Source organism: Stenella coeruleoalba (assembly GCF_951394435.1).
Source record: "Stenella coeruleoalba genome assembly, chromosome: 2".
NCBI lineage: Eukaryota > Metazoa > Chordata > Mammalia > Artiodactyla > Delphinidae > Stenella > Stenella coeruleoalba.
In genome coordinates, this window is record NC_137147.1 from 76077162 (window position 1) to 76088136 (window position 10975).

At 35.8% G+C, this 10975-nt stretch overlaps 1 protein-coding gene across 3 annotated transcripts; it reads left to right on the forward strand.

The window, feature by feature from the left end:
• Positions 1-306: 306 nt before the first annotated feature.
• CCNB1IP1 (cyclin B1 interacting protein 1) lies at positions 307-10076 on the forward strand. Of its 3 annotated transcripts, none has more exons than XM_079909558.1 (4): positions 307-462; positions 1760-2080; positions 6931-7264; positions 9043-10076. In XM_079909558.1, exons 2-4 carry the CDS (start codon positions 1784-1786, stop codon positions 9243-9245), a joined length of 834 nt encoding a protein of 277 aa, XP_079765684.1. In that variant the 5' UTR covers positions 307-462; positions 1760-1783; the 3' UTR covers positions 9246-10076. The 3 variants fall into 3 exon arrangements, with proteins under 3 accessions (XP_079765684.1, XP_079765686.1, XP_079765685.1); XM_079909560.1 differs by having other exon boundaries at positions 441-478; XM_079909559.1 differs by lacking the exon at positions 307-462 and adding an exon at positions 526-542.
• The last annotated feature ends 899 nt before the right edge of the window (positions 10077-10975 follow it).

Genomic DNA, 10975 nt, shown 5'->3' on the forward strand with positions numbered 1-10975 from the left:
ACTCCCCAAATTTTCCCAGGACAAACACCTGCGGGTACTCAGAGGCTCTTAGCTTCTCAACTGTACGCACTCTGCTCTGACCTCAAATGTTAGGCCCATGACAGCTAGGATGTCACTCTTGTGCCAGTCGAGGGCTGAAAAGAGCACACGATGACAGTATCTGCGGGGCTCCCAAGTGGGAAACCTAGGCCAGGCCCAGTCAGATTCGCTCTCTGAGGGGCACGTACCCGGGGCGGGCGGCGGGGCGTGGGGGGGGGGGAACCGCCCACAGCGCAGGTGCCACAGCCCGGCGGGTCCCAGGATCCTGAGCGGCGGGAACCCGGGCGCTCAGCCCCCAGCAGGCTCCCGGGCGACTCCGCGCATGCGCCCTCAGACGTAGTGGCGACGTTCGTGGCGAATCGTCGCTCGTCGTGGAGTTGAGGAGGCAACGGCGTTTTCCCGCGCTTTTCCTGGGCGCCTCCGGTTAGATATTTTATTGGTATTAGTGTTGTTAGTATTTTCTCTTTCGAGCGCGGAAAGCGGGCTGCGAATTTGAAGTTTCCGTGAGTCTAACCCTCAAAACTTGGTCCTCGCTAACTTGGACAGCTCACTAAATTGGCTCTTTCTCCCACCTTGTGGAAAATTTGGAATTAGCTGCGCTTCTCGCTCTGCCTGAGAAGGGGCTCAGGTTCCAAACTGTTTCCATCTCTTCTGCTACCCCTCGGCATATTGCCCTGCCGGAGGGAAAATAGGCCTCATAACTCCGGCCGCCTGGTGCCTATACCTGTGGAGACACCCTCAGCTGGGGCATTTGGGGTAACGGTGTCAGAGCATTCTTGTCCACCCCTATGACCAAGGCAACATTCTTGACGGAATTTATCAGTTCATAAATGTGACCATTTTCCCTTGGTGTATAATTGGTGTGTTACTATTATTTTATACAATATATGACTAATTTTGGTATATTCAGAATACTGCTGCCTAGTTTGGATTAGTAAAACTCCAGTAACAGTGAACACTATATTGAAAAATAACTTGTGTATTTACATGTTTTTACAAATGTTTGAAATAGAAGCGCAGCATTGAATAGTATTTATATTAATAGGTGAGTTGTTTAATTGGTGATAAAATCTGCTTTTACATAGATTTTCAGGCTTCATAATGTCAACTACTTGGATGACTTAGGTTAGTTTCCATTTAATACTATCAGATTACTACTCTTTTTTAGTCAAGGCAGCACAGGTAAAGAATCTGAGGAACCAGCATATATGAAAACCTAAAAACGTAACTTAAAATACTTTGCATTAAAGAATGCCTGAAATCAGTGCCTGGACTTTTATATCTTCCAAGTGTGAGAAGGGATACTAAAATATTCTAGCGAACTATGAATGGGTAATAAATTTGGATTTTTGTTTAGGTATTGAAGAATGGCAAAAAGCACTAATTTAAGTTTTATTTATTTGTACTTTGTAAATGTTCCCAAACCGTTTTTTTCCATGAACATATATTTTTGACTTGTAAGTAAGATGTGGAACCACCTGTGTCTTTAACTTTTTCCTTAAAAAGTTTTTTCATGGCCTTGGTAGTGGTTTGCACAAAGAAGGAACCCAGTATTTTTGGGTGACTGAAATCAATATTATATATTTTTATAATAAATACAAAAGCCTAATAAAAGGTACATTATTTTGTCTTAATAGAATAAAAACGTTTTACTTATCTATTTATTTAATTTTACTGCAATTTGACTTTTTCATTTACCCCTTTTTTGGATTCTTTTCAGCATCTGGAAACCTTATTATCTATTATGTCTTTGTGTGAAGACATGCTGCTTTGTAACTATCGCAAGTGTCGCATCAAACTCTCTGGTTATGCATGGGTCACTGCCTGCTCTCATATATTCTGTGATCAGCATGGCAGTGGTGAGTTTAGTCGTTCACCAGCTATCTGCCCTGCCTGCAACAGTACTCTTTCTGGAAAGCTAGATATTGTCCGCACAGAACTCAGTCCATCAGAGGAATATAAAGCCATGGTATTGGCGGGACTTCGACCAGAGATTGTGTTGGACATTAGCTCCCGAGCACTGGCCTTCTGGACGTATCAGGTTAGTGCTTAGACTAGTTTCTCTGGAGGGTATGATTTGAGGCACATGTGAAAGCTTCTAATGTTTTTCCTTCACTGTGTTTGTATTTATTTTTTAATGAATGTATGGAAAACTTTATTTTTAATAAATTTTCTTTTTTTCTAAAGTAATGTTTATTGTTGAAAATCCAAAAGGAAGAAAATAAAAACCATCCATAATTCCATCGCTCAGAGATAACCAGTGTTGATATATTTTTGTTTGTGTATTGCTAGACTTTTTCTTTTTTTGTGTGTTCTCTCTCTCTCTTTTTAAAATATTTATTTATTTACTTATTTGGCTACTCTGGGTCTTAGTTGCGGCACTCGGGATCTTCATTCCCGCATTCAGGATCTTCATTGCAGCATGCGGGATCTTTAGTTGTGGCATGCGGGCTCTTTAAGTTGTGGCATGTGGGATCTAATTCCCTGGGCCTGGGCCCCCTGCATTGGGAGTGTGGAGTCTTAACCGCTGGACCACCAGAGAAGTCCCTACTAGACTTTTTCTGCGTATAAATATATATATATTTATATAGATATATATAGATATATAAATATCTATATATCTATATATTTTGTATATAGGCAAAATAATATATTTTGTCTGTACAAAAATAGGGTAATACCACAGACACTGTTTCAGTGGCCAGGTAAATTGATAATATATTATGCCTGTTATGAGTATTTTATTAAATATTTAAAAATTAGCCATTCTATAATCATAATTTTAATGGTCATAATATATCATAATTTATTTCCATTATTAAAAAATGCTATGATGGGCCGTTATCATTAAATTCATATCCTTAATATTTTGCTAAGTTTAAGTTCCTGAAAGTGGATTTAAACATGTCAAAGTTTTAAAAATTGTAGTATTTTTAAGTTGCCCTCCAGTTAGATCATGTCAATTTGTGTTCCCTTAAGAAGTGTAGGAGGGTGCTTGTTCTCCATACTTTCTACTCACCAATTAGATATGGGCAAAATAGAATCTTATTGCTCTCTGAATATTCATTTCTTGGATGACTTTTAGATGAACACATTTTCTTGTATTTTTAATGTATTTTTCTTTTATTAATTGCCTGTTTCAGTTTGTTTTTTTAGTTGCTGTAGTTTTTTCCCTACTGATTTGAAAGAATTCTTTCTATACATATACTTAACTCAGATGTTGCTAGAAATTTTTTTTCCACTTATCTTTTATTAGTCTTCATTGATTTTTTTGACATACAGAAGTTTAAAATTTTTGTGTATTTGATGTAATTATAATTTTAATGATTGGATTGTATCATAATTTGTAAGTTATTTTAAAAAATGCTGTGATGAGCATTTTTATCTTCAAATTCACATACTTATTTCTTTCCCTTTTTGATTTCTGCCTTTGGCTTCTTCTTAGAAAGGCCTTCCTGTGGAGAACTTTTATCATGTCCTTGAGTATATTGTTATATCTTGTATATGCATTTATAATAATGCTTCTTAAAGGTTCTATTTGTCATCTGTCAAGTAAATATTATCATTATATTTTTCTAGGTAAGGTGTTCTTCTTACATGATCCTGTATCTTCTTATGCTTACCTTTGTTGTATTATTTATCCTGTATTGTAATTATTTATATATTTGTTCATCTTCTCTAGTTAGGAGAGCTCTTTAGGTCAAGTTTTGATTCCTGTATTTCTCTGGGTCCTCAGTGACCATCATTACTGGTCTTAAGTCTCAGTAAATACTTATTGACTGAATGAATAGACATTCTGTCTTAAAGTGGATTCCAATTTGGGGGGGTAGTATTGATTGAACATGAACATGTGGTATTGTTCTCATCTTTTCAGATGTGGTGGAAACCAGTGAATGAACTAGTAGCCAGAAATGATTTTTCTCTACTTCATTTATTCACTTTTTTTCCTATTAGTCATTCCCTCTCTCTCTCTCTCTCTCTCTCTCTCTCTCTCTCTCTCTCTCTCTATATATATATATATATATATATATATATTCAACATATAGTTTTTTGAATGCCAGGAAACACTTATATCTCATGCACCATCTTAGGTGCTGGGTATACAGTAATGAACAATATATAAGGAGCTTCAAGGAGGCTACAGTTTAGTGGTGATAAAGATAAAGAAAAAACCCAAACATTTACAATACGTTTTTCATGCCGATAATGATAAGGGAAGTAGAAAGTGCTATGGGACCACACTATAGGGACAGGTAACCCAGACTTGGTAGAGTTACATCAAACTATATAGAATGGGCAAATTAAAAAATGGTTAAAAAAGAGTGGTCATATTTCACTTTCTGTCAATATTTAAAGGACAGTGAATCCAAAGATAAGCCAAAGTTGGTTTCTGTGTGTAGTAGTTGTCTATTGATGTATAACAAGTTTAGTGGCTTAAACAGCAAATTTAGTGGCCTAAAAACAACACATGTTTATTATCTCAGTTTCTGTGGATCAAGAGTCTACACATGGGGGCTTCCCTGGTGGCGCAGTGGTTGAGAGTCCGCCTGCCGATGCAGGGGACACGGGTTCGTGCCCCGGTCCGGGAAGATCCCACGTGCCGCGGAGCAGCTAGGCCCGTAAGCCATGGCCGCTGAGCCTGTGCGTCCGGAGACTGTGCTCCGCACCAGGAGAGGCCAAACAGTGAGGCCCGCGTACCGCAAAAAAAAAAAAAAAAAAAAAATGTAAAAATAAAAAAAAGAGTCTATGCATGGATTCTGCTCAGGGTCTCACAAGGCTGCAGTCAAGGTGTTGACAAGGGCTGCAGTTTCATCTGAATCTTGACTGGAGAAGGATCTGCTTTGAAGCTCATGTGGTTGTTGGCGGCATTCACTTTCTAATGAACTATCAGACTGAGGGCCTGTTTTTATTCTCTTTAATGGACTTTATTTATAAAGCAGTTTTAGGTTCACAGCAAATTTGAGAGGAATGTGCAGAGTTTTCCTATATGCCCTGTCCCCATACATGCACAGCCTCCCCGTTATCAACATCCCCCACCAGAGTGGTACATTTGTTACAAATGATGAACTTACATTGACACATCACTATCACCCACCAAAGTCCATTGTTTATATTAGGATTCTCTCTTTGGGTTGTACATTCCATGAGTTTGGACAAATATATAATGATGTGTATGCAGTATGACAGTGTCATACAGAGTAGTTTCACGGCCCTAAAAATCCTCTGTGCACCACCTATTCATCTCTCCTTAACACCAACTCCTGGCAACCACTGATAATTTTACTGTCTCCACAGTTTTGCCTTTTCCAGACTGTCATATAATTGGAATAATACAGTTTGTAACCTTTTCATATTGGCTTCTTTCACTTAACTAATATGAGTTTGTTTCCTCCATGTTTTTTCATGGCTTGATAGTGTTCATTTCTTTTTAGTGTTGAATTTTATTCCATTGTTAGATTTATCCATTCACCTGCTAAAGGACATCTTGATTGCTTCCATCTTTTGGTAATTATGAATAGAACTGCTACACATATCTGTATGCAGAACATATATTTTCAGCTCCTTTGGGTAAATACTAAAGAGCACAATTGCTGGATTGTATGGCAAGAGTATGTTTACTTTTGTAAGAAACTGCCGAACTATCTTCCTAAGTGGTGATAACATTTTGCATTCCTACTAGCAATGAAAGAGTTCCTTTTGCTGTACATCTTGACAGCATTTGGGGTTGTTAGTGTTCTGAATTTGTGTCATTCTAATAGGTATGTAGTCGTATCTCATTGTTTTAATTTACATTTCCCTGATTACATATGATGTGGAGCATCTTTTCATACACTTTTTTGTCATCGGTATATATTCTTCGGTGAAGTGTTTATTAAGGTCTTTGGCCCATTTTATAAAATTGGGTTGTTTTCTTATTGTTGAGTTTTAAGAGTTCTTAATCAGATGTGTCTTTTGAAAATATTTTGGACATATCTTACCAGATGTGTCTTTTGCAAATATTTTCTCTTAGTCTGTGGCTTGTCTTCTTATTCTCTTGACATTGTCTTTTGCAGAACAGAAATTTTTAATTTTAATGAAGTCTAGCTTGTCAGTTATTTCTTTTATAGATTGTGCCTTTGGTATTTTATCTAAAAAGTCACCACCAAACCCAAGGTCATTTAGATTTTCTCCTATGTTAACTTATAGGAATTTTATAGTTTTGGTGTTTTACATTTAGATATGTAATCAGTTTCAAGTTAATTTTTGTGAAGGTTGTAAAGTCTATACTTAAAGTCACTGTGACCTCAATATTTTGCTGGCTATTGCCCAGAGGCTGCTCTTAGTTACTTGCCTGTTGGCCTTTCCAATTTGGCCTCTTGCTTCCACAAATCCAGCAAGAGAGAGAGTGTGCTAGTAAGACAAACCTTATATTCTTATGTAATGTACTGATGAAGCCATATCCTGTCATTTTTCCTGTATTCTAATCACAGGTCCTGTCCACACTCAGGGGGAGGATATAAGTACTAGGAGGCAGGGATAATTGGGGGCGGGCTATCTTATATAATCTGTTATCCACACTATGGATTACTTGAAATATAGTATTATATATTAGAAACCTTTGAGCTACGTGTCACTTGTTAAGGTTAAACAAATACCTTTGGGTAGTCTGTAGTGGTTTGAGAATATTCCTCCAGATTTTTTTTCTATGCATTTAGTGACATGGCGTATTATTTTCTATAATAACCATCCTATTGTACATCCTAATTGCTTCTTAACCTGGTTCTAAACTTTAAAGTAATAACATCTCAGTATGTGTGTCTTTCTTTTCTTTCTGTGTTTGTATCAATATAAAGTTAAAATATACAACTTTGCATTTATTACCTTAAATCTTTCTTTTCTGTCTTGGGACAGGTACACCAGGAACGTCTCTATCAAGAATACAATTTCAGCAAGGCTGAGGGCCATCTGAAACAGTTGGAGAAGATATATACTCAGCAAATACAGAGCAAGGATATAGAATTGACCTCTATGAAAGGGGAGGTCACCTCCATGAAGAAAGTGCTAGAAGAATACAAGAAAAAGTTCACTGACATCTCTGAGAAACTTATGGAGAGAAATCGCCAGTATCAAAAGCTCCAAGGCCTCTATGATAGCCTTAGGCTACGAAATATCACTATTGCTAACCAAGATGGTACCCTTGAACCATCTATGATTGCACAGTCTGGTGTTTTTGGCTTCCCATTAGGTAAGAAATGACATGTAATATCCAATATCTGTTCTTTAAATCAGTGATTTTTCACACTGTGCCTTGCATAATTCCAAGCAGTTAGTGGAGACTCCAGAGACCTGGAGTAGTAGTAGGCTCTAAGTTCTTCATCTGCATGTCAACCTGCCCATCATTACTTTTATCGATTTTATTTGCTTACATTTAAGTTATATCTTCAATTTATTTGAACAGAGTAAATAATTCTAAAATTAAAGTTGCAAATTGCCACTTCAAATGAAAAGCTATTTAGTTGCAGTAATAATAATAATATTAGCTGACATTTAATGATTCCTTACTAAGTGCTAGAGACTATTATAACTTTACATGTATTTGTGTTATTTTCAAAACTTTATGAGGTAGGTGTTATTATCATCACTCTATTTTAGAGATGAGAAAACTGAGGAACATAAAGTTTAAGTAAATTGGTCAAGGTCATAGAGCTATCGTCAGAGCCCACACTCTTAAGTATTTGCTATCCTCTGAGAAGGCCAAGTTTTAGTTTCTTTCACGTGACAATACTGACTGTACAGTTCTTAAGTTACTGTCGGTTGTTTGGTTTGTTTGTTCTTCTGTTTATTCATTCATACATTCATCAAATATTTACCAAACATGATTCATGTGCCAGGCTACTAGGCATAATCTTAGGCAATGAAGATATAAGGATTATCCAGATAGGATTCCTGCCCCATGGAAATGTACAGTCTAGCTTTTCTGCTTATTAGATGCCTTGTCAGATGCAATGAATCTCATATCTCTTCCTGAGTTCTCCCCTTTATACTACTCTTGATATAACAGAATCCAATAGTTTTTACTATGCTATTAATAAATTTTGGCACACAAAAAAATAAAAATCTTGAGCTGGATTTTTATAAAACCTCATTTTTTGAATTTTATTGTGGGGGAGGAGACGATGTCCCAGAAAAGGCATGAAGTAATGAGATGAAAAATATCAGATATGAGAATCGAAACAAAAATAAGTTTCTTCTTAATTTTCAGTTAATCATATAATTTAGTCAATCAAAGTATTATTGTTTGTGGGCATTATAGGTGTTCCTAGTTTTTCCTTGTCACGATCCACATTTATTTCAATTTCTTTCATTTTCACCAGTTCTTACCTGTTCCTCTTTTTGTGCACACTTACCTTTTTAATACTTTTACCTCTTGCTACCATTGTTGGCTTGAAGCAGATATAGTCAGCATTCTCCTTTAGTTATGTAACTAAAGCCAAGGATGCGTTCAGTGGAAGTTGTTAAATGCTTATTTTATTAGATCTATTGTACAATTTTTCTTAAGGCTATTCTAATTGATCTCGGGTCATAAATATGTGCCAGGTTTTCATGGTTGTCATATGTTTTCCAGAGTGTTTATGGAAATCCTAAAAAAAGATTTGTTCTTAAACAAAAGTTTACACACACACACGAATACATATGTTATTCCTTTGATATAGATTAATAGATAATGAATGAAATTGTGGTACTATAAATTCTAGCTCTACTAAAGTATTTCATTGCGTTAAATTACTTTTGGTGATGAGATAATGGCTATCATTGGAAACTGCACACAGAAGAAGGTATGGTATATATACTGTGGTCAGGGGAGGGGACCGTCATAGTCCTTTTCTTTATCCAAGCTTTATGTTTTATCCATCTCATAGGAGTTGAGTTCTGTTACAATATTTATTGAATGACTTTGTCTTTTTGTTCCAAAAGATCTGTAAGGAAATAGATGCTTAAGTTCTTCCCTTATTTTTCTCCTAGGGAACAACTCCAGGTTTCCTTTGGACAGTACACCAGTTCGAAATCGGGGTGGTGGAGATGGAGATTTTCAGTTCAGACCATTTTTTGTGGGTTCTCCCACAGCACCTGAACCCACCAACAGCTTTTTTAGTTTTGCCTCCCCAAGTAATGAATTAGAGCAGCAGCAAGTCTCTAGCAGGGCCTTTAAAGTAAAAAGAATTTAGTTCACCTTACAGAATGTTTCTCTGTTTACTTTCAGTGATTTCATTTAGTAAATAATCTTTGTTTTAGATAGGAGTCACCACCCTCTCTGTGTTTGTATTGAGTCTTCGAAGTTGTCTTCACATTTTCAACTTATAAGAGATTCAGTGGCAGTGGTGGGTGGCTTTAGAATCAGGTTTCCTTTTCTGTTTCTATTCTTTAAGGTGTAAGCGTTTTATTAAACTCAATTTTAGGGTGAACTGTTGAGTTTTCACTGGTAGTGAAAAGCTTACAGTATTATTGGGTGTTTTGTAGATCACCATTTGTTTCTGTCTGGGGTATTTCTGAATAGGCCATGTTTTTAAACATACTATATAAGCACCTATGTTATATGGCTACATGTCACTTTGGGTTCTGGTATTTATACATACATGTATATGTATGTTCCTTTACATTGTTTTTTTGCTGCATTTGGCAGTATGTTTATGTGAAGATTTTGGTTTCAGGAAATAGTGAGTGAGCCTGTAGCTTGTTACTTGGGTGTGTACATTTATTTGTATATATTTAATGTATTTGCCCTTGTATTAACTTGTTTGGAGGTATGCTCATGTCAGTGAATGAAGGTACAATTTGATGCATGTATGTTTAGTTCCTATTTCTATTTAAAAATAATTCACATTGATAAAGTTATTTTGTAAAGTTGACTTTTTGGCATTTATTTTAGAATAAAATTACTTTCTTTACCCTTTTGCTAGCTGTTGCCCTGGGTCTACTTATTTAGAAATGCACTTCTACTGCAGAAAACTTACCAATGTGTTGTTGATCTCAAGAGATTATACTAATTAAAATACTTTTAACGATTTATTCCTTGTTTTTCTTTATTAAATAGTGATCATTTCTGACTACTATCACAGGAAACTTATTTAAAATGTAGAGCCAAGAAAGAAATTTGAAGGACACTTTCAGTAACTTTACATCCTATTAGAGACAAGACTTGAAAGTATACTGGTTGGGAGGAAGAAGATCAAGGTTCCAGTTTTTTTTTTTTTCCATTTGTTAGTTGTGCAAGTTTGAGTTTAAATTTCCTGGGCCTTTGTTTCTACATCTGTAAAGTGAGGGATTGAATTAAATTATCCTTACAGCCTTTTCTACCTCTTAGATTTTATGATTTATTGTTACTGGTTTGGGAGGAACTACAATGGAATTACCCTAAATTCCAAATTCCATTGTTTTTTAGGTAATAAAAGTCATACTGAAATCATTTGAGGATATTTTATATTTAGTTATTGCAGAAAGGCAAGTGAATGCCCTTGCTTTACATAATTTAATAGCAAGCAAGTAATGTTTTCTTCTTTAGGGGTATAGAATATAAAATCTCTTCAAAACTATTTTTTACTGAACCCCAAAGTTAAAATGGTGTCTGAGAAAGAGGATGAAAAAAATCTTGACTTAAAAGCTTAAAAACATTTTTCCCTATTTCATTGCTAATTACACAGATTTTATAGATTGCAAAGTTTTTTCTGCCCTATGAAGTTTTAAATTTTGTTAAAAAATGATTTGAAGAAATAATTTTTGTACATTCATGAGTTCTGCCCTGAATCTTTGCTTCTTCCTTTGTTAGGTTCACAGAATCAGTTTGAAGTGTGAGTAAGCTATAATTAAAACTAAAAGGTAAAGAAAAACTCTGGTGGACTGTTACATGGTACTTAAAAAAAAGTTATTTAAGTGTTTAATACATTCATATGGTACGAAT